We start from the raw sequence: 18,864 nt of genomic DNA, 5'->3' as shown, positions 1-18,864 counted from the left end.
AGCTGGTCAGTCGTTGGATGGGTGACCGCTCTCCTTGGCGTTGATTCCTTGGGAAAGGATCTTTACCATAATTTCCTCAGTCTACTCAGCTGTAAATGAGTACCTATCCCTGATGGGGTAGGGTCCAGCTATGGGTTAAATAGCAAAACTCAGCAATGATGGAAAGAAATGAAGGAATAAACGACAACGACTGTGATAGAGCAAAAAAAAAAAAATAAAAAATAAAAAATAATAATAATAATAATAATAATAATCCAAAAGAAAACTACAAGGTTCCTGCTAGAAAGTCTTAACAAGGATTCCCAAACACGATCAGTCACTCCGACATTCATATACTGACGACAGGATAGAACTTCTTTTTCATCCAGAAACTTCTAATTATATCCCAAAGTTACGCAACAACTTTCGCAATGTATTTCAGTCGGCATCACATGGCTTCTTAAAAGTGTTTTGCAACGTGTGATGTGATGCCTCTCCTACCTGCATCAAACCTCTGATCTCTCCAACAAATACTTCACAACGACACCAGGATCCATATCTATTTCTTATAAGAACCGGTCCTCTTCCTTTTATCCATATGGCATCTAGCTGGTCTGCATCCTCCCTTGCATATCACCTGATATTTGGAGAATATGTCTATTTTGTTGTTTTTTTTGGGGGGTGGGGGTAGGAAAGCCTAAAAAGGTCTGAAAAAGGTGTTTTATGTTGAGTTGAAGCTACAGGAATTTTAAGATAAGATATCTATCTTTTATTATTAGAATGAAAATGTAAAAAATAAGCGAAGTGGAGGTTAAATAGCTCAGAAAAATTATTTCTATTAAATATAGTATTTATCTAAATTTTCGTTGGTGAAACAAGGCTCTATTTGACCAGAGATTTTAGCCCGTTTTAATGTACGTAAGGTTGGAACATAATGTTTACAATTTATGCGCAAAAGGAAAACCTTGCATGAGTTTCGAGTAAGCTGGAGGTCGGACCAAGCCTTAATTCTTTTTAAGTCCCCCTTGCACCTTACTGTCGACTAACTTTTTCTAATAACATACTTGAAAGACACGATTGCCTAACCAGTGATGAAAAAGGTTTCACAATCATTATTCCTTGAAGTTCTATTCTTTAACGAAACAAATGACATTCTCACATCTCAGTCACTTCTGATAAATATCTTCAAATATTTGCACCATCCTCTTCCTCCTTCCTCTCCAATATACATTTTTTTTTAGTAACCCAAGAAAAATGCCAATTTTCAAAGTCTTACCTTTTGATGGATTACTTCAATCTGCAAGTTTTAATTTCAATTCCATTACACGTTCACTGCCCTCTCGACCTTTTTTCTTAAATGAATCTCTCTTTAAAACACAAGTCTGTCTCATACCACATGATTGCTTGACCTACCGGATTCTAAAGTTTTTCTGACATACGCAAGTAAACATAGCTCAAACAACATGTGAGTGGGTGCATACAAAACTGAATTTATGTATGAATAAACCCCATACACACAATTTTAAAAATTCCAAAATATATCGTTAAGAGACTAAACTCCACCAAAGTTACAGAAACAATCACGTCAATCCCTACCACTGGCCTGTCATTCAAAACAATTATTGTTGCTCTGTGACATTTCGTCTATGTTGGAAATCGTCAAGAAAAAATGCTACAGTAAAACATCCGCGTCACAAGGAATCGGTAAGCAAGAATGCGAGGATGACTAACATACAAACTCTGTGAAGTGAATTCTGAAAGAAGTTCAAATTTTAAATTGCAAGGTGATGGCAATATTTCATATATTTTTCTAAAAGCTTACAAGTTTATCAACCATAGCCTTGGAAGAATTTCTAATGAAGTCGAATGAATAATGCAGTAACGGTTAATATCAATTTTCCCTCATTAATAAGAGTGACGACTCAGTTGCTCAATGGACTTAAAACTTGAATTTCTTAAATGGGTGATAGACCTAGATAAAAAATAAATCTAGTGATAGGCACAAACACTACACACATTACACTAATATATTAAAAACAATGGGGCAATCTGAAAAATATATTTAAAAAACTCAACAATACTGTAATGCCAAAATGACACTGAAATAATGTAGTCTAACTTCACCAATAACAAAAGATTCGAGTTTTCTAAAGTAATTTCTTCTCTGTAATTTGATAAAAAGAATTTTTTTCATCGCAGTTGGCGTTTTGCAATAAATCTCAAATTAGTCAACGTAATTTCTAGTCTTTTGGGAGCAGCTGCATATAGAGAATCTGTTTCATGAAATATTATGAAGAGTATTTACTCTTTGTCATCAATTTCACCGACATCAATAAGCAAATCAATATTTTTATCAAAATTGTTTTATTAGCTATTTTCATATATTTTAATTGCTTCACAATGTACTGATAATAGCCTGCTGACATTTTTCAAAATGGGACATGATTGCCTTGGCCGGTTCCTTGTACACTTGCAAAGCAAATTAAATGTTCAACTACATTTATCAGGCTGAATGTCAAGGTTTCTCAGTCTGAATGTCAGGACATGTTGCATAACCCTAACATGTCCGTTGCATTCCCTGTACATCAAAACAAGACCAATCAATTCCGTCTCTCACATCAAAACACACCAATCAATTCGATCTCTCAGAATAAAAACTGGGACTTATTTCACCCATTCAGCACGGTTTCAAATTAGCACATCCGGATATTATTCCAATCTCACGATGGAACAAAGTTCTATGGAAAGAGGTAAACCGTGGCAAACTTTCCAAAATCTGGAAGCCAATAGAAAATATCTGAAAACGCATTGCCAAGGGAAAATAGTATCCAGCAGCCTACATCACAAGATGTCGTCCACAACAAGGACGCCGTGGAACAAATGATCCAAAAAGAAGAATACGCATACACCTCTCCCTTGGGAACTTATCAAGCAATACACAGAGATCGAAGTAACAAAATCTTTAGTAGATAATGTGAATCCCAAAGAAAAAGTATTCTTAACAGTAAAGCCATCTATTGATCGTACATCGAACAAAATTATCACACACAGTAGAATTCCAACGATAATGACTGTCTAAAGTACATAACTGCAGGAGTAACCAAATAAAAACAATAAAAAAATACAGGAATTCCCTGGATAATAACCTGCAAAAGGCAGCAAGTTTTTCGGATAATGGCCCGGAAAAGACAGTAAGTTTCCTCGATAATAACCCGCAAAAGACAGCAAGTTCTTTGGATGATAACCAACAAATAAACATAAAATTCCATGCATAATAATCATCAAACAATAAATTCCTAGGGTAATAAAGTTCCTTGGATAAATACCTAGTGAAGCGTGCACACAATGAAATTTTCTAAACATTATCTAACACTGTAACCCCACAAATAACTGTTTTGAAGGCCCTTAATATATCTTCCAACAAGACGCATTACTTAGGAGAATATCAGACTGTTAGCGTACTTGGAACATCTATCGACATTGCTCACAAGGCCAGAATTTAAGGCAAGAGGCTCGCTGACGCACTCAACAAATACCCACTAGCGTGTGCCTACGTTTCCTTTTCACTCTTGATCGTGAGAACTATGACTTCGAAAATATAAGAGAAATAAACGTACTCCAGTGTTAGCCAGCAATATATTTCGTACATATAGTATGTATGTTTATATACATGAGTCTTTTTCTGTCATACAACAGTATGATACGAAGATAAGATTTTCAAAAAACATTATTTGAACGTTGCAACAATATTATTCCGGGCATTCCTTCTGTGCCCCTGATCGATCACTGGTAAAATGTGGACATATGTTACGAGACATTATAAATATATATATATATATATATATATATATATATATATATATATATATATATATATATATATATATGGAATGTTTCGTTTTTATTTATTTATTCCTTTGTCTTTATTTGTCTTTATCTATTTATCTATTATTTATTTATTTTTATTTTTATTTATTTATTTATTTATTTTTTGCTCATGCGGCCAGAATAATTTTTGGACTATGTTAGGGAAAGCATCACTACCAACAGCTTAAAGTCTCCAAGAGACCGAAAGAATGCAGCCGAGGATGTTTGCAACTCATACGCTAGCGAGTTGCTGATTAATACGAAAATAAATGTGTTGATATCATGTTATTCCACCTCTGCAGGGCGGTCCGGTTAGTTGAAGGAAGACGGCCAATAAACCCTAGAAATAAAACCCATGAAATAAGAGAATCAGTTAATCAAATCTGGGCCATATGGACCGCCATGAGGGCCAGGGAAGCCACTCAATTAAGAAACGACGCAAATATGGTAGAAAAGTTCGGTTTCATCCCTACGAGTAAATTAAACTGAATCAAAATGATTCGCTCTGAGAGAAAATGAAGCAGACTTGTCGTGAAGCTCTCATCTATCAAAGGTCATGGTCATAGTGGACAAACTCGCATCGATATCTTCAGAGGTTATTTCCGTCGTTATATTCGTACAGCCGGTATATCTTTATTCATCTGTTGTTTATAACATTTGGGAAAAACTCTCCATCACGAGAGTATATATAATGTTCTAAGGAGTCCACAACAATAAAGCTTTATAAAGCTTTCAAAATCTTCCCTGGGTTCATCTTCAGTCCAGGGGTAGGGTGTGAAAGCTTTATTTAATAGCGTTTTTAAATTATACACGAGCTCTTAAATTTATTTTTTTTATTACGGTGGACTCCTAAGCTTAGAACTCTGATAACATTATTTAACATTGAACATCCTTGCAACACATAAACGTTCTACTATGTATAAATGTCTAGTGATGACTAACAAGAATGGTTCAATATGATGATCATGACCATAACAGGTTACATCATACAACAATGCCTTGGATTAAACGTTGATCAATCACTTCAAGCACTTTGAACAAGATGCAAAAAACTTTCCTAAAATTTTAAAATCTTCAATAAGTTCCTCATAAAGATTCTCAGAGAGAGAGAGAGAGAGAGAGAGAGAGAGAGAGAGAGAGAGAGAGAGAGAGAGAGAATATTCAATAAGTTCCCTATAAAGACTCTCAGAGAGAGAGAGAGAGAGAGAGAGAGAGAGAGAGAGAGAGACCCTAGGCTAATAATAAATAAGCCTTGGACTTCAAATCCAGGCAATAATCGATGCAACTGAAGCCGATCCATACCCAACTCGTTTGTTACAGGGCAAACTGGAAATTACATAATAAAACAAACATTTCACTAAAGTCTTTATTATATACAATTGTAATTTTATATTATTCATCACAATCTACAGCTACAATAGGAAAAACATAAATAAGAGAAGGACTTAGGTAGAAAGTAATTAAATATCGGATAAAAAGAAATCACACCTTCCTGATTACTGTGGATTAATTTTATCTGATGTCATAATGCATCTTCAAATACACTATTTCATTCATCTATCTATCACGACAGATGGATATTTAATTACTTTCTGCCGAAATCTTTCTCTTAATTATGTTTTCCTATGACAGTTTCAGAGAGTTCATGAACATCGAATTAGAATTTAATATAACAGAGACTTTCGTAAATATTTTTGTGTGCAATTTCCAGTTTGCCCTGAAACAAATGAGCTGGATAAGGATGGCCTTCAGTTGCACCGATTGTGAATGTCTTTGTAACCATCTGACTATTATTAAAACCGTATCATAACACAGATACTGCCAAAGACGTTCCCTTCTAATATCATCACTCAGATAGCACACATTCTCTTGGAGACCATATACAAAAGGCCGACAACTGATAACCAAACTTCCACAGTAAAAATGGATCTTGAGTCGAATCAAAACCGATGATCATACCAACACGAAGTCAACGAAAATAAGCTAAACACAGGGGCCGGTCATTTCACAGGTGCATTTCCAGCCACAGAAACGCCAAAACCAAATAGGCAGACCTGCCAGGAGGATATTGACACCATTTTGCACAGTGTCACCCTATGCAGAAATGCAGACGACCGTAATAACGACCACAACTCATCTAAAACTACAACCGAAGTGAAGACTCAGCTGCCTTGAGTAGGTATTCCGTTACTTCCACTATAGACAAAGGACATTAAATATTAAAATCCACAGACGGCATTAGTGAAAGAGCATGGGACATAAAGACGGAGAGGTTCTTATACTTGTGCAGAACAAAGACCCATCGTGGATATCCTCATCTGTCTCCTGAGCTCTATTTCGTGGAGGAGACAGAGAGACAAGTAGCTTGCTTTAAAACTTGGATACTTTACCTTGCTCGAGTGTGCTGTCAAGGTGTGTACTTAAGTTTGTGAGTGTGCTGTCAAGGTGTGTACTTACCCGTGTGAGTGTGCTGTCAAGGTGTGTACTTAAGTTTGGAAGGGGGTGACTTACTCCACAGCCTAAAATCGTACCCCGAATTAGGATGGAAGACCACACAACCAACGAAGTACAATGCTATACATCCTCTCCTGGGTTACCTTACGATAAGTTAGGTTGGGAATATTTATACATTCTTCTGTGCTCTATCACAATAAGATTTCGCTCTCAACCATTATTCTTAGGGAGGCTACTTTACACTTGCCCGTGATCAATCCAAATAAGATTTGACGCCTAACCATTACTCTATTTCCAAACACGACTTTTTTTCCGCTCTCCTGGCTCTCTATCTTTCCACTAATGAACGCTATTTGCCGTTGACAATGTTTCCAATTTAAGGCCTTCAACAAAAATAAAATACGAATGAGCAACAAGAAGTTGTAAATGCTCGTCCATACAATCTGGCATACAGGTAACCAATTACTCTGCATGACTTACACTGTCCCAGATATTCCACGATATTTACACTTTCCTTCACAAACCGCAGAAGGCTGTAGTTTTCTTAAATCACACTTCTTTACAATGACTACGGGTGGAGCAATAATTATATCATAAATCTAGATCAAATTTCTAAACCTCATCAATATCCAATCCACCGTTCCCTGGAAGTCTGCAAAGTTTACAAGAACAATCTTGAAAAAATAAATGCTCATTAATTTCCAAATAATCGTGCTACCATACCAGATGGGATAACTAAGCCAGGAACAAAATCTCCTTGACTAAGGTAACTAACGAAGGGTACAACATTTGTTTAGGCTATATGTGCAAAGAATATCAAACTAGACTGACCTTTGTCATAGTACTCCAGAATGCAAGATCCAATGAGGAAAGGGCAGCCCCACACCTCAGTAAGACGTTCAACTCTCTCTCTCTCTCTCTCTCTCTCTCTCTCATTATCATTATATGTATATATATATATATATATATATAGTTATATATATATATATGTATAGTATGTATGTTATGTATGTGTAGTATGTTGTATGTATGTATGATGTATGTATATTAGATATGTATAGGTAGTATGTTAATGTTATATATTATATATATATATATCCCTCCCTGCTTTATAAATTAAAAAAAGATGCCTAAACTTATTTCCGCTTTGCTATACGATACTGATTTATTATATATAAATATAAAAACTTCCAAAATATACTAAAATAACATGCAAAGTAAAATATTAAAATTAAATAATCGACTTAAATTACATGATCATAAATTAATATAAAAAGTTACCCCGTGGACTGCACTGATTTAAAAAAAATAATTCGCGAACTATTAATAATAATTAATAACGAGAGAGAGAGAGAGAATTTTATATTTTCATTTAATTCGTTAATCATCGGTCGATGCTGCTCTGGCATCTAACTCGATCCCCGACATCAAATCGGGTGTCAAATTTACCTCAATTAACCTCCGCCATAAAAGACTGAGAAGCCCAAATTACAATGCCCCTACTACGACCTACGGCACAACCATTAAAAAAATAATGGAAAAAACAAAACACACATTATACATAGATACATACATACATAATATATATATAGTATATATATATTATATATATAATATATATATATATATATATATATAATATATATATTATATATATATATATATATATATATATATATATATATATAATGTCATTAGCGGAGAAAGAAAAACGAATTATCAGGAGAATTGAAATGACCCTGCATAAGATTAATTCGTTGAAAACTGCCATTATTTTCAACAAAACATTTATCATCATCATCATCATCATCATCATCTTCATTATCATTATCTTATTAGGGAAAAAACTCTCTATCACGAGAGTGTATATAATGTTCTAAAGGGTCCACAATAATACAAAGTGTAAAAAGTCCGTGTATAATTTTGAAGACTTTACAGAAAGCTTTCGAACCCTCCCCTGGGTTGGACTGAAGAGGAACCCAGGTTCGAAAGCTTTCTGTAAAGTCTTCAAAATTATACACGGACTTTTTACACTTTGTATTATTGTGGACCCTTTAGAACATCATCATCATTATTATTATTATTATTATTATTATTATTATTATTATTATTCAGTAGATGACGCCTATTCACATAGAACAAACCCAGAGGGGCCACTGACTAGAAATTCTAGCTTCCAAAGAATATGGGTTTCTTTAGGTCAGGGGTTTTCAACCTGGGACACACCAAGGGTCTGACAGTGGGTACGCGCTACCCATGGCACTCGAATAAATGTTAGATGCCGACCTTCATCGAGCTTTAGCAATGACTGCTCCTCGGCCAACTAGGATAGTTAAAGAAAAGTTTCAGCCATTTCATTAACTTACTTTGCAGCTGATGTAATAATAATGTATTTTGTTTTTTGCAGCTCAGTACCATAACCTTGAAAATTGACTGCATAGCCAGTGGTAAATAATTATAAAAAAATTTCTTTATTTTTTAATGGAATTCTTTATGTTTACAATATAATTGGTTATGTCTGGAGAGTTATGTACTTACTTCCCCTCTGTACAGTTTTTCCGAGTTGGTTTTGTTTTCCCCTTAATACATAGTGAAGGGGTAGTATACATTTATGACAATTACAAACACATGAAAGGGTACGTGGGAAGGAAAAGGTCGAAAACCCCTGCTTGAGGTATAGAAGCAAGACAAGGTGAAGGGAAACAGAAAGAAGAGACCCTACTTATTACAAAAGACAAGAAAATAAATTAATATATTAACAAATAGATAAAAATGTACTAAAATACACGGAGAATAGTATTAGTGTAGTAATGTATCGCACCTTCTGAAGTAAAAATAGCGAACAATATGAAGGAAGTCAGGAGCAAGTACCCTCGATGGGAAACAACTTGTACTGAAGAGAAGCGAATACAACTGAGGATACTTAAAAGAACAAATGAACTGAGAAGCTGTATGGTGTTGCTCATTCCCTGGTAAACGCTTGACATAATCGACGGAGAACAACCAAGAAGATGAAAGGTAAACAGTGGTTGAAGTGTTATCAAGACTTCTTTAAAATGAACGCGAAATGTGTGTTAGATTTTCCTTTTTTTGTTTGAGTATTTTGGAAATATTAATCATAGATCTTGTAATAATGCCATAATTTCAAGCCCTCTGATTATCACCCGTATTCCATCTTAGCACACACGAAAAGGTCACTCGAGGTCGTTTAGTAGAAATGAAAACAAAATCCGGGATAAATAAGAAGCGAACACTCCATCTGTGTGCTTAATCCGCTGAGGTTTTAGGTTTCAGTAGGTCGGTTTCGTTAAGAGTAAAATGACCAAAATGCCTTCATCTGCGAACGATATAGTCCGGGAAAAACCTTCTGTCACCCGCCACGACATATTGGTTTGACTATAGTTGCTAAACAGGAGAATGACAGACTTGGTGTATGATCAAGTTTCAGACAAGGGTGTGTTATGCCTCAAGGATGATGAACATCTTCATTTGTTTATGGATAGCGATCAGAGAAGTCACATTAGAAAACAACACGTAGATGCAAAGTAGCGGGAGAAGAAAAGCAGTCGTGAATGGAGTGTGGAATGGCTGTTATCATCTCAATACAGCTGTACTGACTACGGATACTGAAAAGAAACTAACGCAAATGTTAAAATAGTTTGAGAATGTCTGCACGAACACAAAGTTGAATGACAAAGTTGAAACTAAAGGTATGCAAGATTTTAAAGTACATCTACCCAAGATTGAGAGGACAAATGAAAAATAGGGAAATTATGAAATTTATATGAATATGGACGGTCGGACAATGGAAGCCGCTGATTCGTGCAGATATTTGATATATGTATAATGGACGAGGGGAAATCTAATAATCGGGGAACAAAAAGTAGCAGATCGCTTGCAAAAGATCTGGAATTCCCATGGAAGTAGGGTGACAATGTATGAAGGGGCTGTTGAGTTAATTCTCCCTTATAGAAGGAAAGCGTGAATGCCGATAGTAAAAGGGCTGACGCTGTTAAAATGAGATGTGAGCGTAATATATGTTGCAGAAGCTCATATGAGAAATGAGAAAACACGTCGAAAACGTTATAAAAAGGTTACAGTGGGTTTAAAATGGATTGGTGAATAATGAGATGGTCTGATCAGGTGGAAAGATTGGAAGATAAAAGTTAGGGAAATGGAGACCGAAAAGTTTGCGTAATTTTAAGAAGTTTTCGCACATCCTTGAGGACGAGAATATGGATGAGGTAAAAAAAAAAAAGAAAGAAAAAAAAAAGGATGGTTTAAAGTAAATTCTATTTACAGAAAAAAAAGTGGTCTAAGCTCAAAATACGTTTATCAATGGCCCTGTGTTCACAATCTAGCTGCTATATAGGAACCGGAGAAAACGCTACAAGGGAATAGCGAAACGCGCATCCAAATTAATGCCACCGTTCCACTGCATTATCTACTCTAATCTTCCAAGAAAAGAATCCGTTAGCTACTCACAACAGGAGTTTCCCGTTGGACGAGTGGACTTCGCGCTCGGCTACCAATCTGGTAGTCCGAGTTCAGTTCTCGGCTCGGCCAACGCGGAATCAGAGGAATTTATTTCTGGTGATAGAAATTCATTTCTCGATGTAATGTGGTTCGGATCCCACAATAAGCTGCAGGTCCCGTTGCTAGGTAACCAACTGGTTCCTAGCCACGTAAAAATATCTAATCCTTCGGGCCAGCCCTAGGAGAGCTGTTATTCAGCTCAGTGGTCTGGTAAAACTAAGATATACTTAAACCTTTTACTCACAACAAGAAAAGATGTCCGACACACCTAGGCATAATGATGAGAAGCCACAAACCCCAATTTACAGATAGATGAGGAGAACATTCCAAGCAAGCCATAAAACATTAGGCAATTATGACACAGGTGAGACATTGCCCATCTGGGGTAAAATTTAGTGCGAGCTCCAACTATGATGATCAAATATGAGGCAGATATATTTTTCACACAACGAAATCGGCCACTAAAACACGAAGAAAATACGACACTATCAATAAACACAGCCTGATGATGACGCTCAGATCCGTATTTCACTGCCATTACGGATAATGAAAAGCGCTTTTGATAAACTGACAGTTATCAAATTACTTCATCATCAGAATACATAGGCTGCGCATTATTTAAAAAGTTCAGGAAGTGGATAACGCACACACCACGCGTAAAATCAACACTATTTATGTATTCAATTAAAAAAAAAAAAAAAAAAAAAAAAAAAAAAAAAAAAAAAACTGCCCCGTTTCTTGTCAATTCAGTCACGGGTCCTAACGCAGAAGTGACTGATTTACCGATAAAAGCTGACAAGACGTGTCACAGGTTTTGTTTCCGTTTCCCCCCACCCCCGAACCCCCCAAGCCAACGACAAACCACAGAAACTTCTCCTGTCGTGTCGACAGCGGCCGGTTTCAAATGAATTACAACGAAAGCCAGCGAACACGACTAGGTTCAAGTATATCTAGCGCCGAAGACTCGTATATTCACCGCTGCTGACGTGAACAACAGATTCTAAAGAGGCAAAATTGATTTACCGCAAGGAAACGACCACCTGAAACCATGCTGGAGGCTACTGGGTTCCTCAGCAACTAAAGCATTACTAACTAAGTAGCCACCTTCTTCCTGCAACAGCATCCACTTGAGGTAGCTAACGATGAGGGACAGTCAAAAGACGGCAAATGACGGAACCTGTCTGTTTATCCGAAACAGAACGGGACGGCCATTGAGAAACTTGAATACCGCAAGAGGCGAGGGTCCCACTCTTGCTCTACAAATGGGATTAAGAGATCCAATACGAGGAGGAGCGACTTCTCGAAACCCTCTTCTGAGACGAACAGGGTTCAAATTACTCTATATATCCAATGTAGATGTGGACCTTACTGGCCCATCAGAGCCTCTTAAAACGTCGCAAATGTATTTGCGATCTAGAAGCATGACCAGAGGAATGCACCATGACTGTACTTTTGAAGGATACCTTATCAGAACTTCAGACATTAAAATACAGAATTGAGGCTTCACAATATTGAGGGTTCCCAGAGCTCCAAGGCGCATTTTTTTTTTTTTGAGGGGGGGGGGTGGCCGCCAAAGTCTTCTAAAAATATCCTACTTTACACATGGAAAAGCGTACTTGCATATGTAGACTCCAAAGTGGTCGAAAATCCCATTAACTAACAAGGATGGTGATATGCGTATTTGAAAATGCGAATTTACAAACGCGTTTTTCTCGCGATTTTTTTTTTTTTCTTATCAGCCGCTGGAGACCCTTAATATCGTGAACGCCTCAATTTACAGTTTGATTTACGTGCAGGGACTCCCATGTACATCATAATAAACAATATAGATTACAATATCTGTATCAAAGGAAATCATCATTTCCATAATTTACGTCGACGTGGTAAGCAACAAATATAGATAACAGACAACTGCTGCAGGAAAGCCACTCACTCTCAAAATTTGTAGATGACGTCTCATAATGACGCCCTTATGACCTCTTCTGTTAAGACGCCAAAACATGCAAAACCCAATCAATCAACCAACGCAAGAACTTCACATACCCGTCAGGTTTGCAAATGGCAGTGACTGGTTCCTTGACGCCTTAACAAGTGAAAATAGTTGTAAAATATAATATAATATAATATAATATAATATAATATAATATAATATAATATAATATAATATAATATAATATATAATATAATATAATATAATATAATATAATATAATGTGTATCATATGTAATAAAAACCTAATTTGAATGTCCTCATTACAACTATCCCTAACTAACCACAACCCCGCGCGCCGATATCTACATTGAACCTACAACTGACAACAAAAACTAAACATTTTTAAGGACGGAGACGAAAAAGTTCATCCCACAAGAAAATCGGGTCATATGGACAATAACTAGTCGATAAACCCAGTCAATTTCATCAAACACTAACCAAGTAGACCGAGCAAGATCAGAACTCTCCGCAACTAAGGAATAAATTCATTTGCAATTAATTTGAAAGCATTGAGTTCATCAAACTTCCAACGAGAACAAGAGTTCAGACCCTGTACACGTTTTCCCAGTTATCCCTTGTCTTTTTCTCCACTACATAAGGCCTTAAAGTTGCGTACCTAGTTACGAAGTTAATGGATCTTTACCTTAGTCAACTCGAAAGGGTGCAAATGGTAAATAACATTAACAATATTATATATACCACATACAGTGCTCCTATCTCATTCAACATTTTTACCTGACAGAACCCTTGGAAACTAGATATGAACAAAAAATATTATACATCTGCATGGTAAAAAAAAAATACTGGGCTAAACGCATGACAATTTCAAAAAAAATATTACACACTGCATGAGAAAAAATACCCTGCTAAACGCATGACAATTTCATGACGTGGTACCAACAAAGTCTTTGAAAGGGCACCGGTGAAACATGACATCAGGGGTAAGTTCACAGAAAAGAACAGACGAATCTTTAGTTAACCTGCGTAGTTCTGGAATTCTCCCAGCTACCATGATCCCAGATTCCAAACACCCACTCTATCGAAAGATAGGGTGGGACTCCATTAGACTTTATTATCTAAGCTTTTGTTCCCTTTTGATGGCCTTGTTCTCCAGATCTAGGCTAGATAGGAGCCATTTTTTAAACATCAACAGGCAGATGTGTGTGTACCGTATTTACTTATAGTCAAGCAACTATGACAAGCGAGTGGAATGCCGTTCGTGGACTCCTTTCATAATGAGAACCCAGGAAGGTTAAAAAAAAAATGCATATAGAGAAGTCTGTCCCAGGGGAATGACAAGAGCTTTACACACGCTGAAAATGAATGAAAACGATACAAGGAATGAACCCGTTGTCCTCTGAGCTTGTGGCTTCCACATTTTTTTTTTTTAATTTCTGTGTATCTGCCGGTTACTCAGTGGAATATTGCTCCTACAAGTTACTAATTCCAAACAAAATAAGTCATGCACACAGACGGAACCCCAATAAAACTATCTTGACAACCATGAAAGTGGACATTTCGTGGTTAATTTTGCACTAAAAAACTAACACACCCTGTTTTTTTCATCCTAGAGATAAACTGAAAAAAAACATGATTCAAAATTATAACCAAAACACATTATACATAAAACAATCCCCAAAAGCTATTATAGTATATATATAAAAAAGGTGCTCATTTTGTAAGACAAATATTCCCAACCAGTTCGGAATCCAAAAGAGTGAGAAAGACCTGCCTCCCAGAGAAGGCAATCAAGTCAGAAGCGAACACTCACGGTGACATAATGATGCAGATGGAACCTGGGCCAGAAATGTGTGCCTATCAGCTTGTATCTCTCCGCCAGAGGGTCCAGGGAGAGCTTTCGGGCATTTTTGGGACCCGTGTAGGCAGAAACCTCTGGAATGACCATCGGCATCTTGGAGTCGATTTCAATATGGATTCTGTCAATTCCTCTTCCTTTCCTTTCGAGGACAAGAGACGAGAAGATCCCCCTGAGGTTCGACCGACGTTGTATCCTGACCTTTATCGGGATTCCGCATCGGTTTATTTTAAGAGGGAGAGTTCGCAACGGAAGGTGTCGGGTGTCGGTGTTTCAGCACTTGTGCCACCACAAACGCCGACCGACTTCGCCTCCTCCATCGGCATTTATTTCTTTTAATAATAATGAACCTGCTCAGCCTCTCTTCTCTTCCAATATGAATAGCAAGCTAAGGAATGGGGCCTCACATATGGTCTGCGACAGAACTATTCTCAGTGAGAAAGAAGGATGCTACTGCAGAGGGCACTTCTGGTTATGACCTAGGACAAATCTCATTAGAAACGCCTCCTATACGCCGCGATATATAGCTCGCTACTGCAGCTTTGTTATCAATAAAAGGTAAAATGCTAAAATTTTAAGTCCTCCTCTAATAATATCATCTACTTTTTATTCTAGTAAAAATTCAGTTAGCTACTTTATCATGACGCAGCTTTCAAAATTCACGATGGTAAAGACGCCTTACTCAAACAAAATGTCTTTCCAAGAGCCTTTCTTATCCATTGTGAAACGACTGAATGATACATAGAAATTACAACCTGGGAAAGGACTTTCCTGTGTATGGATAAAAGATGTATCACACAAATATCGTAAATTTTTTCTCGTGCAACTTGAGGAAACTTCAAAACAAATATCAATTTCTGCCAAAAACTGACTAATTCTGTTGTCCCTTAAGCATCTACGGCTGACTCACAAAAACTCCACAAACAGTAAAGCACTGGTGTCCTCCTCAAAAGACAATAGAGGCCCATATACACTTGGCTCCACTTGAGTGTGCTTGCTTGACCTAATCAACCACTGAGCAAGTGTGTTTATGGGGTCCCTAAGAAAATCTAATGTCAAATCTGAGCCGTCTCTACCCTTAAGATGAAACGGTAGCTGGCGATCGACACAGAGACAGAAAACACACTGATGGCCAAGGAACAAGAAAAGGAGAACCCCGTCGGACAGGTCTCGCCTGTGGTCAGGGGGTGGGTAGTCACAGGGAGGGGTGAAAATAAGACAAGGCAGGAGAGTGAGAGGGGGGGGGGGGACTCAGCCGCAAAGTCGAGAGATAGAGACACAGCAGACGTACACCTTTCTTTGAGGGGGGAAGGAGGGAGGGGGGGGGGGGACAAGAGGAGGAAGAAGATCAGCATGACCAATGGGGATAAGGAGCAAAGTAGGATACGGTGAAGGAGAACGAACGACGCGAAGGACGAAGTCATTCATGTACAGCAGCCTTCCTTCCTTCCCAGAGCATCACGTTACCAAACAGGTTGCAGTCTTCTCCTCCTACTGGGTCACAAGCCGAAGGATTAGCGATGTCAACAAACGAAGGGGGCGTCTTCTAATCCGCCCTAGAATAACGAACTCCTCCTGTCACACGAAGGAAACCTTATTCCAGAGGAGATGAAAGGTGATCTGAAGAGATTCGGAACGGGAACCCTATATACAAAAAGAACAGTCACGTCATGTCTTACTACGTTGGAAAGCAGGGGAAGGCGAAGGAGGGGAAGGGGAGGTGGGGAGGGGGAGATCTAGGCTGTGGAAAATGATAACATCGAGGGTCTATCAGAAGCCTTGTTCTTTTGGGGGAGTGAGATGGGGTCGTCACAGAACGTAACCTTATTATCAAATACTGACAGACTGCGTACGTTTCATTGCTCACGGTGTGCCCTATAGTCAAATATCTGGATTACAATTAAGTCACCATTTTCCATTCACAATACTGTATAACAACAGCTTTCCAACAGATCTCGCCCTGATACAATAAAAAGACTTGTATAAAATTCCCAATGCACTGGCACTCTGGGGTCCTATCTTATCGGCTAACAGCTGCTACTATTTGCTATCTTTAAAAACTTATTTCACGAAATAAAACAAAACATACAGCAATTTTTAGTCTGTCATTAACAAGACTTGGCAAGGCGTACCCAGGAGTTTATCACCTGCTGGGAAAATCAACTTGATAAAGTGGGTATTTCAGCAAACTGATGAGAGTTCACGCACGTGGCAGCCGTCGGTGATATATCATCATTTTATCCCACTAAACTAAAGCAAGCACTTCATCCAGCTCACACCTGCTGCTGTTCTCATCAATGACCTAATATTAGACATGTATAAGGACTTCAAATGATATCAACCAAATAGTGTAACTTATTCACGAAAGTTATGAGAAACGGCAGTAGACCTACACCCTAAGTTAGGTAATCCTATTTTGGAATGGACTTGTCTGATGAGGTTAAGCATTCTGGATTGGTGAAATGGAATATACAATTCTGAAGCTGCTTTGATTCGCATTTCACACCATGGAAAAAAACAATCTTCATAAGATAGATCATCACGGACTTGTTTCTGCAATCACTTACTTCCACAATAAAGCAAAGAAATTTTCCCTAACAATTCACAAACAGGTAATACAAAACAAACTCGTGTACATAAAACTGGCTGCTCGTCTGTAAAATACACCTGCGGTTGTTTATGTTCCTATGATGAAACAAGGCCACTACTATAGTAGATTCCCATCAACCGTGCATTCGATGCCTAAGCCCTTCTCTTACGACGCTCCTGATTGGTTGTTGATAAGCCAGTCACAGGGCTGGAAACTCTTAGTCTCTCTCTCGAGTTTACATTGGCAGGATGTATGTTCCACCTCTCCTGAAAGACGTATACCTCAGGAGAGATGGAACATACATCCTGCCTATGTGAACTCTCGAGAGAGACTGAGAGTTTCCAGCCCTGTGATTGGCTTGTCATCAGCCAATCAGGAGCGTCGTAAGGGACTGGCCTAGACATCAAATGCACGGTTGATGTGAATCTACTATGGCTCTAGGAGTCTTAATTGCTCAAGACAATTCGGTGAGAAACATGGAATTAATTTATGGAGGTGTATCAAAATTGCAGCTAAGGGAAGTATCGCGTTCTTCTCAAATTTACCTTCTCTTGGTTTCATCCTCAAGTCGCCAACACGACTTACCTGAAAAGAAAAAAAAAGAAAATTCATTAAAACCCTGAGGAGATCATTTCTATATTCGAGAGAGAGAGAGAGAGAGAGAGAGAGAGAGAGAGAGAGAGAGAGAGAGAGAGAGAGAGAGAGAGAGAGAGAGAGAGAGAGTAAAACATGAAAGTTAATCACTATTAGTACAATGTATAAAATGAAAATTCTTTCTATCAAAAAAAAAAATAAATAAATAAATAATAATAATAATAATAATAATTAAAAAATCCTCATAGTAGCACGAGTCTTCAAATGGAGAAGCAAATCCACAGTTATGTAAATGTACATATATTTAAATTTAAAAAACAGCAAGGATAGCTTTCGGAATCTGTTCGGTTCCCCTTATTGATTAGGGGAACCGAACAGATTCCCGAAAGCTATCCTTGCTGTTTTTCAAATTTAAATATATGTACATTTACATAACTGTGGATTTGCTTCTTAATCTAATAATAATAACCTAATAATAATAATAATAATAATAATAATAATCATAATAATAATAATAATAATAATAATAATAATAATAATATAATAATAATAATAATAATAATAATAATAATACAAACCTAAAAAGCATGGATTAAATATCAACCAATCACAAGTGTTTTACAGATGCACAAATTATATAAAAAATGTGAAAATTTTTAACCAGACTCCCACGAAGATTAAAACATACAGAAGGTTATTTTCTCTTTAAAAGTCAACCCACACGTCATTCCGCATTATTCTACCTCCCACCAGAAGATCCCACAACCTACGTCAGCAAAGTTGTGTTACAATGGAAATGGCACACAGTCACACCTGATTAAACTGGAACATCGCCGTGAAATCCAATAAGATAAAGGAGGAAATTATTCACACAATGCTTGTTAATTATACCGCGCACAGCCTCCTAAGCAGGGCCGTGGTGAGTACGAACCTGGCATTTATTTAATGGAAATCAAGTTTTCGAGTGACAGGAACAAATTTTATGTCCTTTACTTTAACCTAAACACATTGTTATCTACTCCAAATTATTTTATTA

The 18,864-nt window shown here is 37.3% G+C and overlaps 1 protein-coding gene across 8 annotated transcripts in view; it reads right to left on the bottom strand.

The window, feature by feature from the left end:
• Nucleotides 1-18,864, bottom strand: part of LOC135203197 (unconventional myosin-Va-like) — a 354,286-nt gene that overhangs the window by 319,658 nt on the left and 15,764 nt on the right. For 3 of the 8 annotated variants that reach the window (XM_064232938.1, XM_064232940.1, XM_064232944.1), the window contains exon 1: nucleotides 14,600-15,736. The exons of 2 other annotated variants lie outside the window; for them this stretch is intronic. In XM_064232938.1, coding sequence (XP_064089008.1) covers nucleotides 14,600-14,740 — 141 coding nt within the window. In that variant the 5' untranslated portion in view covers nucleotides 14,741-15,736. Of the gene's footprint in view, nucleotides 1-14,599; nucleotides 15,738-18,864 lie in introns of those variants that run through there. 3 more of the 8 variants (XM_064232939.1, XM_064232946.1, XM_064232941.1) reach the window with 3 other exon arrangements.

Source organism: Macrobrachium nipponense, chromosome 33 (assembly GCF_015104395.2).
Source record: "Macrobrachium nipponense isolate FS-2020 chromosome 33, ASM1510439v2, whole genome shotgun sequence".
Classification (NCBI taxonomy): Eukaryota; Metazoa; Arthropoda; class Malacostraca; order Decapoda; family Palaemonidae; genus Macrobrachium; species Macrobrachium nipponense.
This window is presented reverse-complemented; position numbering and strand designations above follow the sequence as displayed.